The following is a 12,321-nucleotide window of genomic DNA, read 5'->3' on the forward strand; positions in this document are numbered from 1 at the left end:
TTTTGGAAATTTCCCAGATTTTCCTCCAACTTCAAGAGCCCATTCCTAGCTCGATACATGTCCAAATAGAGTGATTCAAAAGCCAAAATGTAGTTAGGAATGTGGAGAAAAGATTCAAGTTGGGACCGAGTGGTGGCCAGAAAAATGGCTAGAAAATGGCCATATGACCACGGTTTGGAAAATTCCAGATTTGCACAGTGACTTTCTTTTAGTTTTTCCATGTTCCTACACCACCAAAACCACCCGAAAACTTACTAATCATGAACCTAGACATGATCTATAATGGTATGGACCAATTTTGAGGCTTACTTTCACCAAGAATGGCGAGAATTCGCTGAAGAAGGTCCTAGTACAGTGTAGCTCAAGGAGGGGGTTTTCAAATGATTTTTCTCTTCTTTTCTGATCCAAGAACTCATAGGAACTACAAGGGAAGATAATGGTGTAGCCATGGTTGTTGTTTGTGCTTGTGATGCCCTTAGGGAGGGCTGGTTTGAGAGAGACCGAGAGGTAGAGAGGTAGAGAGTGAAGAGAGATGTGAGAATTAGAGAGAGATATTTTTCAAAAAATAATATAGCGAAGAGGGGAGAAAGGGTCACGGGGATGGGTCTGGGAACAAGGAACATGTGGGCCCTAGTAGCTCACAAAACAAGGTCACAAAAGATGAAACGTGAAATATTCGAAAAACGTTCGACGTTTCATAACATAAAATATTCGTTATAGTTTCAAATTCGAATCTGTTTGCACTCACGTGTTCGTGGCAATGAGTACAATAAGACTAAACTAATAAAATTAGTAATAGGCGTCATGACAAGATGGTCAACGTTCATGCCACAAGGACAATTTGGTAATTTCACACCTTCAATATTACAAAATACGTAAAATTAGGGACGTGGTATCACATAAGATCATCCAGTAACGAATATGAGAAGCCAGTATATTCACCTTATGAACACGTTAAAGGAAGATAGTAAAACGATCAGCATGCCAGGTAAAAGTACTCAACAAGAAGGTAAGTCATGTTAAGCGAGACGACGAAGAAGAAGAGGATGATGAAACTGAGGACCAGCAGGAAGGGGAGTTGTGTGATTCATCCGATGATGAAGTTGAGTATGATGATGTCGACAATGATAGTGATGAAGACGATGAAGATCAGAGTGAGACAAGCGTTGAACAAAATGCTATCAATAATAGAGGACAAAGAGCTAGGAAATCTAATTGCGATGGGAAAGCACCTTTCAGAAATGCTGAAAGAGGAAGGAAGGTCGGATGGAAGAAGAGCTAGGAACCCTGCTTTTAATGTGACAGCACCTTCCAGAAATGCTGAAAGAGGAAGGTCGGACAGAAGAAGAGCTAGGAAATCTGATTTGATGTGAAAGAACCTTCAAGAAACTCTGAAAGAGGCAGGACTGGTCGACAACACTCTGGTAAGAGCGGGGATGCCATAACTTTGGAAACTGCTAGAGGAAGACAAACTCATTTGAGACATAATATCCATCAGATTTCAAGAGCAAGATCGAATTTCTCTCAAAGCAAGGGGAGGTCATTACAAGAAAAGAAGACTAGAGCTTAGAGAAGATTCAGCTAATTATTCTGCAACGACATTTTGATAGGTTTGTCTCAAGTTCTAGATCTTCCCTTGTTATGAGTTGGAAATTTATAATTACCTTTACCTGCTTAATGATTTTGTGATTGTGTATAACTTCGCACTTGGATGTCTACATGAATACGTGTTTATAAAAGAAAGCCATCAGGCGAGCATTCTTAGGGGGATAGAGAGAGGTACGAGCACAGCTGCGAGCCTACGAAAGCATGTTGATGCCAAACAATATAAGTAGAAAGGCCATTTGGAATGTTTTACTGTGTGATGGTTTAGTAGAACAAATTGGCGAAAAGTAATTGCGAATAAGATTAGTAACTTAAATTATCGTAGCTTAGTACCAAATTTGGAAGAGAACACAATTTGGTGAAGGAAAGAACACAATTTGCTCTATTGTCAATCAACTAGTTTCTTCTTTGAGCTGGATTTTGTTTTCAAAGAAACTTGAATGAATCAGCAATCCGGAAACTCACTTCTCTGCTGTCTTTGTTGGAGGATGTCTGAATATTTTTTTCTTCTTTCTGTGCAAATCATATTTTAGAGAGACATGTGACAGTTCTCTTTCCACTTTCCAACCGTGTCTTTGATTTGGAAGTCTAAGGTACTTGAGGTATGAATTCTAGCTCAGTAAATATGTCATGGTAGGGGTCGAAAATGCAGATTGTTTCTCGTCACCGCCTTAAGTTGTGGTTGAGGCCTGTTAGACAAGTCCAACTGAGTTGGGCAAACTCCAGCTTCACAGCTTATCGTGTGTCCCTTTCTTCCGAGAAGCAACAAGTCTTTTGGTGCACTGGATAACTCGGAGTTTGTAACCCCAAAAAATGCACGATAGTCGGACCTAATTTTTGACAGACAACGGAACTTTCCTGATTTGTAGTCAATGTTACCCAAGTGCTTGTTGTCAATAGTATTTTTCATTGAAGTGAAATGCAGTTAATAAACAGTATTTGTTTTGCTCTTTCTTTTCTTCTTAGTTGGTCCACTGAATAACGAAATTGTATTTCGGAATAAAACCGGAGTTCCCGCATGTTAACGTGTTTTCAGGTGCGTTTACCGATCACTCTTCCAGCGTGCGAAGTACAGCAAGCTATAAGGACTTTGCAGGTTGTTTTTTACAGGTCTCAAATTCTCCTTCCCTTCATAAATCCTCGGCTGTTGTTTCCATGCTTCAAGGCCATTTAAGAAGGCGATGACTTGGGGAAAAAAAATCATTTCGTTATGAAAATGCGACTCATATACTGTTACCGAAAAAATAGAAGAAAATACGGCTCGTCTACTGGAGGTAGAAGGAACCGAACTTAGAATCATGGGTGCAAGAGTAAATGCTCTTAATTATTTTACGTAACATAAAATTTTAATGCTATTATTTCTTGACCATCTGGGCCAGAAGTCCTTTGCACACCTCATCTACTTATAAATTCATATATTAATTAAACTCTCTAGTACTACAGTCTAGTGACAATGTCTTTACGTTTGGCTAAGGCTTTTCAAAATCCGCCCATTGTATGCAATAACACACAACTAAGTAGGACTAGTGTGGAATCGGTTGGGAAAGAAAGAAAAAATAAGATGCCCTATTTTCGTGTCTATAATCGTATGTGAGATCTTGTTTTAGCCGCCGGACTTAAGAATTTCTTCTCTTCCAAATAAACATAACACAAAAAATATGTTTAAAACTAGTCTTTATTGTGCGGCATTAGATTGTCAAAGCCAAAAATACGCCTTCTTAAAGTGGGACGAAAATGCAGGGCATACTGAATATTCCTCTTGACAATCTAATGCGGCACACTTGGCTGGACCCTGGCCAGCGATCCTGTCCCTTTCCTATTGGGACAAAAGCACGCCCCTCAAAACTATACAACCCACCAAACCAACTTGTCCAAACAAAAACTACAAAAGTCAACACAAATCCCACATAAAAAGTCAAATAAATTCATCTATACTATTACTGTTACCATCTCCACCGTTGATCAACAACCCTTTGCTTTCTTCTTCATCTTTCTCATGCCCTTGCCTTTTATCTCTGCACTCACCCATTTCTAACCCCGTCAGCATCCTGGCGTTCAAAGACTCAGCCTCCCAATCCGTCCTCGCCACCACAACATACAAAATGGACACAGCGCATGCCACCTGAGCAGATAAGAGCCCGAACCAAAGCCCTGGAAACCCTACCTTGAGCCAGAAGGCAAGCCCGACCGCCACAGGGGTGCCCACAAAGTAGAACGACCCTAAATTGATGCGGGCACCCACGGCCGGGCGTGCCGTGCCGCGTAGGATGCCACAGCCAGTAGTTTGGGGGCAGTTGCCTAACTCGCAAATTCCCATGATTGGCATGACTGATGCAACCAAGGCTTTGACGAGCTCGTCCTTGGTGAAGAGGCCTGCCCACCTCTCTCTCAGAATCACCGTCCATGTCACGTTGATGATGCCGATCACAAATGCACATCCCAATGCCACCATCGCTGCTAGCTTCGCTTTGTATGGCTTCCCACACCCAAGCTCATTCCCAACCTGCAAAAAAGATACATGTACACATCTCAAACATCCATACAAGTAAGGAAACGCTCACATATAAGTGACTGTCAACCGTTGACAGAAGTAGAACCCGTTTATCAACGGATGACAGTCACCGACTTGCCCATGCCCTAGCACGGCTCATATAAGAATCTCATTGTGAATATAGCTACTGTGGCTTGCCGTACCCAAGCTCATTCCCAACGGGCAAAACATATATGCACATCACATTCAAACACGTATAAAATAAGAAGCGAAAATACTATTGACAGTCGTCCATGTGCACATAAGCGATTGTTCAACTATTAACGAAATTACAAAGGCTCGTATATGGATGTCATTGTGGCTATAAGATTGTGGTCACTACCATGCCACTAATAAAATCTACATTTTACAGATATTTGATGGGACCCAGAAACTCAGATATTGTAATGGGATAGTGTGAAGAGTATACATCTAAAGGGATAAATGGGGTTGCTGGTGGCGATGGCTGGTTTCACTTTCTTTTGTTGGTCGAATGGAATCGTCACAGAAAGTGGAGGGAATCTTTAACAAAAGTAAGGCAATCGAATTGGGCAGTAGAACACAAGTACTTGCGCGTCTTGTACAAATTTTGTCCTATCACCTTGCATGTGTGACCTATCTGGTTCCATATAAGTGATGCAATCCCCCTCACAGATAATGAAAGCACATCTTTCCATAAATAATTTCCACTTCAAATAGTTGGAATATCTCTACTCGACTGTTAGGAAATATCTTATACTCTAAAACTCTTAAAAGGGGTAAATTTTGATCATTGTATCTTTGACTAAGAGTCGAACAACTAAAATTTTAAAATATATAATATTCAGAAGCACCGACAGCGCGAAAGAACTTATTCTGCAAACAGAGGATTCTACTTGTCTTAGCATTTGGCAATGTTGCAAATATTATAATAAAAGCATTGAATTGGATGGTGCTTTAAGGGGGACCAGTGACCCTGTTGACCCTTAAAAAAAAAAAAAAGACTACAAGAAGGTACTAGATATACACGTTCACACAAATCTTCATCGCATATAAATTTCAACCGACTGTAGAGACCATAACTAATTTCATGTATAGACTAGAATACTTGTTGTCTTATATTTTTATGTAAAGGAAGGGAAGGAGATTCGAACTTGTGTTTGTCGAGAGAAATGGAGGGTATGTTGGGGAAAGTAATTTCGTTAAATTTAAAGCTAGCTCGTTCGATGAGTAGAGAAATTTGATTGGATTGAACACTCTAATGCTAGAGTTGTTATTGGGAGTGCCAATTCTAAAAAACATCATGCATGTAGACTTTTCGAGAGTGCCAATAACAACTCATTTAGTTTACTTCGATCTAAGATTAATTTTGTCCCTTTTGTTCCTTCTCGTACCAGGTTGCCTAAAAAGCAAGGAAAGAACAGTATAGACACGTGTGCAACTGAAATGGTAAACAAACTAACCTGCAAGAAAAACAAGCAAGATAACAATAAACTATCGAGCGCATATGTGAGTTAGACCAATCAATTTATTACCTAGTGCCCACCACATTGCATTGGAGTTTAATTTTCCGTCCGTAAACAGCCCCCCGTAAACTAGGGCAGTTTAAAATATCGCTACGTCCAAAGTAAAGAGACAAATTGATAAAGGGAATAAAAAGGAAGTTGGGAACTTACCCTGGCAGAAACACAACCACAAAGGGCCAAAGGGACAGTGTACATCATGCTAGTGGTCTGAATAAGAATCCCGGTGGCGGCCACCGCCAGCGTAGGATTCGGCAGATATCCAGCCATGACAGTCACAATCTCATACCACCACCACTCCAAACATATCGCCAAGCAGCTCGGCACCGCCAGCTTCAACAGCGGCCCAATACCACTGCACAAATCCCCAATCCCAAACGTCCATCTCATCTCCCCCTTCTTCCAACCCCACCACACGTACCCCGCCATCAGCACCGCCATGTTCAGGTTCGTCAGCACCGATGCCACGGCCACCCCCGGCACTCCCAGCCCCATCACCACCACCAAAACCACGTTCAACGGCACGTGAAACGCCACGGCTATCAGAGAGCAATACATCATGGGCTTGGTCACTTTCTGAGACCTCAGAAAAACCCTCAAAGGCTGCAAGACCGTGTTTGTCAACAAGTCCGGGAGAGAATACAAACAGTAGGTGGCAGCCATTGCAGTGATGGCCTTGTCCTGTCCCATGAAAACCATGATGGACTGGAGATTAATCCAGAGGAGGCTGATGGGGATTACGGCCAGGAGTAGGATTAAAACCATGCGCTGGAGGGAGAGGGAGAGAAGGTCATAGTTCTTGTTGCCGAATGCTTGGCTGCAAACAGGTTCGAGGCCGGATGCTAGTCCCATCAGGACAGAGTATCCGGTGATGTTGGTGAAGCCGATGGACAGTGCACCACCGGCTAGCTCTAGGCTTCCAAGCCTGCCCAGGAATAGAACTGAAACGGCGGCTCGGACAAACACCAAACAGTTCATGGCCGTTATGGGAAACGCCATCCCCCATAGCTCTCTCAGCTCTTCCCACACCTGTAAAAAATAAACAAAAGTACATGTTTGAAGACAGAGAGACAAGTAATGGAAATTTGACGATATGGGTTGGTTAAATTAGTACCTGAGAAGCAGAAGGGAACTTGTGCGAGCAAATATCCGGGTCCTTTTCTGCCATTTGTGTTTACTGCGCAAGAAAATGGTGTTTTTATTCTTTCGGAAAAAAGCGTTTAATCAAACAGTTGTTAAACTTAAACCAAATGGAACCCAATAGAGATTTGGAGTCGTAACCTTACTAGGCGGATCAATTGGAGAAATAAACAGAAAAGAAAGCCAAAGATTGAAGAGAAATCAAGGGAAAAACTCACTTTTTTGTTAGCTTTTATAACCAGTGACTGCAGAGGGCAGAAAAAGGAAGTCAGGAGTGATGGAGGAGAAAAGGTCAATGCTTAAAATGCAGAGAGAGGAGAGAGAGTTGGGAACGGGGGTTGCTTTTTTGGGTTGATATGAATGTTGAGGAGGCAGAAGAAGACGCAGGGCTATTGGGGGCTATGGAGTGGGAGTCTAGACTGTCTGGGCGTTGGTGGGGCTTTTAATTTAAAGGCTTACAAGGGAGGAGAGAGAGACCGTATAAAGTATCGTTTTTCTTTTGTTTAGAGGGAGTGAGTGGGAGAGACGGAGACGGATGGAGAGATTATTTTAAATATTTTTATTTAAAATTAAATATAAATAATATTTTATAAAAATTGATCACACGATAAATAGACACAATTTATGAATTTTTAAGATCCTCATCAAAAAGGTCCGGAGAATATCCTATTGGTATAAAAAAGATGGACATGCAGAAGAATTATGAATTGTTCATCATTCGAATTTGGAGGGTGTTATTTTGACTGGCACCCAGCCCGTGCCAGTCAACAACCCAGCCCAAAATGGACAGACCCATGAGCCGGTCTGTTTCTAGCGCGTGCAACACACGCGGTGCCCTGGGCGCGTAGCCGACAGGCTGTGCAGGCGCTGGGGCCCGCGTTCCAGTCCACTTGCAGTCGTCCGGGGTGAAGGATACGTGGCCTCCTCAGAGCCGTTGGATTTCCAACGGCTAGTTTTTTAGGCCGTTGGATTTCCAACGGTAAAAAAAATTTAAATTTAAATTTTAAATTGGACCGTCCGATCACAGATCAACGGTCCACGTTTATTTCACCAAAAATTAAAAAAAAAAAAAAAAAAAAAGGCCCAACGGTCAGAAATTTGACCGTTGGCCACGTGGCATCGTGTTGGCTGTTGGATTTGATTATTTTTCAAATCCAACGGTCCCGATTAATTACAACATTAAAATTTATTAAAAATTAATTAAAAAATGTCAAAAATTTTAAAAAAAATACAGAAAAATTTTAAAAAATTAATTTTTTTTTTCTATAAATACCTAACCCTCATCTTCCACCTTACACCACATTTCAATATTTTCTACACTTTCTACACTTTCTACATTTGAATATTTTGTACACTTTGAGAGAAAAAAATGACTTCGTGGAAGCTCAGTGAAGATGTTACGTTGTCGGGATTGGTTGAAAATCTTAGCGGAAATCTATTCAAAAAATAGTACGTTCGGATAATGACACGTGGCGTGACGAGATTGGTTAAAAATCCTATCCGAAATTAAAACTATTTTTTTTTATTATTTTATAAAAAAATTATTTAATATTTTAAATGGACTGGGTGCCAGCGCATTTTGTAAGGGTGGAGATCGTTTGTGCCAGCGCATTTTTAGACTAGGTGCCAGCACATTTTTTTTTGGGGTGGAGATGCTTTGGCCTATTACTGTTCATTGAGTCTGTTACTGTTCAATTAAGTGGATAAATGGGCTGGGTGCTAGCGCAAAGTGGATAGGGGTGGAGTTGCTCTTATAGACTTACAAACCATGAGTATTTAGCACTCATTTATATTCATTACCTTAAATAAATGTACGTTATAAAACAAATTTATGGTATTAACCTATGAATTTACAATATTCAGCTTGAATGTCACACTATGTCAATAAATTCAATGGAACAAAGGAAAAGAATATGTTAATGCAAAGTACTTTTAGGCCTGGTGCAGGTCGTGAAAGAAGCCATGAAAAGCCTAAAGAAGTTCAAGACACACAATGTCCAAGGAGCTTAGAAAAGAATGCTCCCAAATGCTATAGTCGACTGCCTACAAGCTAAGCCCAACTAGGATATTGAAAGAGCTTTCCGACCGCCAGGCACACGTGGTCTGCTGACAGTTTTATGGCACAAGTCTTCAGGAGCAGATCTACTTAGATGTTAATTAGGCCACAGAGAAAAGACCTAGGATTGGATGTAAATGTGGTCGGAGCAATGCTCGGAGAAGTAAGGTTAGATAACTAAGGTCGATTTAGATGCTTGGTCCGCATCACTCTTATAGAAAGCGTCATTTTCGATTAAACACATGTCACCTCACCAACCAAGTGTTCATAATCTTGGGCTTTTTGGCCATCGTTCGCAGAATCTGAAGTGGTCGACATTTTGTGTGCTCGATATATACAAACAATTTTAATTTTAGAAAAAGGAGAAACATGAAGGCAATCTATTCAAAATTGCAAAGTCCTAAATGTTAGTGGTAGGAAGTGCACACTCGGGTATGTCGTGAACCTAGTCGGTCTAGAGGGGCAATCTGTCTTGATTCGATTATTAAAGAACTCAACAATTGTGATCTTCGCCAGCATCAGTCCACGCTGTTGACGGTAGCAACTAAAGATTAAGAGAAAAAGTTTTAAAATAGTGTTTAAGTTGCACTCTATCATGACCAAGAAAAGTACCAATGTGTATGACAAACTTAAGAGAAGCCAATGGAGAATCCTAAAGATCTTTTGTATGTTCTTGGTTACTGAAGAAGAAGGTAGAAAGAATTTGGCAGATCTTCACTTTAAAAAAAAAAAAGAAGAGACAGTCTCGAGCAACGGATCATAGCCATTGGAAAAGAGGCACCAAAATAACAAGATTGTGACATGTGGCATCTTGGTCGATTTAGTTTTCGAAATAGAAGAGACGTGAAAAGCCATTGTTGTGTGCGAGGCCATGCCTGCCTACAATGCATTTAATATGGAGGCTCATCAATCACTCTGCCAATCTGCCACTAACATTGGCCTCGGGCACCCAATTGTCTCATGGCCATTGTTTAGAAAGGGGACAGTTAAGACAAGGCCGAGCAACTAACAATGATGAGCCAGGAACACTCGAGACGCTTACTCTGGCTGAGCACCACTTAAAGTGCCGACCGACCATTGCAACTCCATGCCCAAGAAGAAACCCTTGGCCAATGAGTTAGGGGTACTTGTTAATGCAGGGTAGTTTTAAGCCCATATAGTGGTACGGTCCGGGAAAGAAGCCATGAAAAGCGCCAAGAAGTTCAAGAAGTTCAAGGTCCAAGGGATTTAGAAAAGAATGCTCATTGTGCTATTTAGCCAATCGCCTACAAGCTGAGCCCGACTATTATATGAAAAAGCTTTTCGACTGTCAGGAGCATATGAGATGGCTAACAAATTTATGGCACAAGTCTCTGGAAATATGTCTACCCAGATGTTAAATTAGGCCATATGGTAGCCCCCACTCAAGGGCAGAGACCCAGTATAAGACCTAAAAATGGTCGGAGTGGCACTCAGAGACGCAACGTTGGATAACCAAGACTAAGTGGGACACTCGGCCCACTTTACTCTAACAGAACGTGCCATTTTAACTGAATACATGTCACCTCACCGCCGAATATTTGGTTGATAGTGGAAATGTGTCAAAATGCTAGTCTACATAGGTTGCGCATTAAATGCCAAGTTAGGAACCCCCAAGGCTGGTAGGTTCATTGAGGGCCTATATAAGGGTTGGGAACCTCCTGTATTAAGGTCAGACAACTAAAAAGAAAGAGAGAGTTCATATAATAGCCGAGCATTATTTTTAGTCTTGAAATCAATATAATCTGAGTAACATAGTGGATGTAACTCAATTTTGAAGGATGGACCACTTAAACCTTTGAGTCCATTTCATTTCAGTCCATATCCCAACCCCACCAAGAGTTTGGTATTTATTTTGTTAACTTGCAAATTCTGAGCGTTAACAGAGTAGACATCTATCATCTATGTGAAACATAAAACAAGGAAATCATGCGTCAGTGCCTCATTAAAATTTTGACCAAAAAATCTAGTGAGATAAAAATTTAGATGAAAGATAAAAGAGTACAATGTGAAGATATTACTAACGATGTGCTACCTCTGATATAAGGTTGGCATATTGTTGCACGATTGCTAATGCTCCCCCTAATGCTAGGTTGACACATTTCAATGTTATAAACCATCTTTCTGAAGAGATTCTTCAATGTGACCAGAACACGGAGTGATACACCATGTGTCGTTGTACAAACGGTGGGATGTGTGTATTAAAAAATTAATAACTTAAAAAATAAAATTTCTCACCACTTATATAAAAACACACGGCATACCACTCATGTTCCAGTCACAATAAAAAATTCCTGAATGTGGTAGTTGCGTTGGAAGTGTTTTAGTGAAGCTCATGTGTGTTAATTATATCTCTACAAATTAATAAAACACTCATTGTCAACCAAAATCTTATGAAATTATAAGTTTAACCCTCTAATTAAAACAGAACATGAATAAGAAATATGGGGCAGAAATGTAATTTCACACAACCAAACTTTTCACTTTTTTTTTTAAGTCTCACCTACATGTAATCCTAACATATTTATAATTAAAAAAAAATTCACACTCCCACATTCTCTATCACTCTTTTCTCACTCTTTTCCTCTCTTTTTCTATTTCAAAAACAAAAATAAAAAATTTTCTCACACACTTTGTGTATGCCCATATGCTAGTACATATTAAGTGTGGCATCTAGATTACGTCGATCTGAAATATTACTAGCATCATAGCCAATAATTTGAAAATTTTGATTCTTTTGAATAAAATTAGCTCGTGTAAATTGTTTCATGAAAATAACATAATGCATACATAATACCGTTCAAATGTCTTCAAGTTGGTTGGTGCATAGATATATCTTGCTAATAAGGCCGCTAAGAAAGCTCGTATAAATAATTACATCAAGTGATAAAACAAATATAGTAACCACATAAAGTGATGAAAATGATCTTTCACACTAAGTATTCACTTAATCCATATATGAAAAGACATCACCAACAATCAGTTTCTTTCTAGCCCAGTTTTCTTTTGTATTCATATAATTCAAATAGATGTATTTATAAGCTTTCTCTTGTACTCATCAACTATCACATTTTTTTGTTGTATGAAATTTCAGAAAGCTGTAGAAGCAAGGCTATTGGCGGCTATAGAGTATATATATGGACTACCTGGGTGTAGCCCGTGTGGGTGTGAGTGGTATTTTAATTTCAAGGTAGATGAGCAGAAGAGAAAGAAAGACAAGGTGTTAACATGGATATTTGTCTGACCCGGTCTCATTTTTGCCGTGTCATCATTTTTAGGGAAGACGCTTTGAAGGGGAACTAGATCACCATTGGACGGAAGACTCTTTGACCCACGCTTCATCACCCTTAAATGGTAGACATTTTGGTGCATGTAACACAAACATATATAGTGGTTCACCCATAAACAAGCCACGTCCATTGTAGTATGTGTACATTGTGTGTGTATATATATAGTGGATCACCCTTCAC

At 40.2% G+C, this 12,321-nt stretch overlaps 1 protein-coding gene across 2 annotated transcripts; it reads right to left on the minus strand.

Annotated features, from left to right (window-relative positions):
* Positions 1-3,262: 3,262 nt before the first annotated feature.
* Positions 3,263-7,207, minus strand: LOC103931343 (protein DETOXIFICATION 54). 2 transcript variants are annotated; one of them, XM_048568654.1, is made up of 4 exons: positions 6,919-7,207; positions 6,752-6,814; positions 5,791-6,666; positions 3,263-4,108 (listed from the first exon to the last, which is right to left on the minus strand). In XM_048568654.1, the coding sequence occupies exons 2-4, from the start codon at positions 6,803-6,805 to the stop codon at positions 3,521-3,523; spliced, it is 1,518 nt and encodes a 505-aa protein (XP_048424611.1). In that variant the 5' UTR covers positions 6,806-6,814; positions 6,919-7,207; the 3' UTR covers positions 3,263-3,520. The 2 variants fall into 2 exon arrangements, with proteins under 2 accessions (XP_048424611.1, XP_009339076.1); XM_009340801.3 differs by having other exon boundaries at positions 6,996-7,206.
* Between the last annotated feature and the right edge of the window lie 5,114 nt (positions 7,208-12,321).

The sequence above is a fragment of a genome, unplaced genomic scaffold (genome assembly GCF_019419815.1).
Source record: "Pyrus x bretschneideri cultivar Hongxiangsu unplaced genomic scaffold, Pyrus_bretschneideri_v1 Contig49, whole genome shotgun sequence".
Lineage (NCBI taxonomy): Eukaryota > Viridiplantae > Streptophyta > Magnoliopsida > Rosales > Rosaceae > Pyrus > Pyrus x bretschneideri.

Bases quoted from the DNA above. Each gene is read 5' to 3' on its own strand.
- LOC103931343 (XM_048568654.1), bottom strand. From the start codon at position 6,805: ATGGCAGAAAAGGACCCGGATATTTGCTCGCACAAGTTCCCTTCTGCT. The intron at 6,667-6,751 runs GTACTAATTTAA...TATTTTTTACAG, and splicing joins AGTTCCCTTCTGCTTCTCAG to GTGTGGGAAGAGCTGAGAGA. The intron at 4,109-5,790 runs GTAAGTTCCCAA...TCTTTTTTGCAG, and splicing joins GTGGTTGTGTTTCTGCCAGG to GTTGGGAATGAGCTTGGGTG.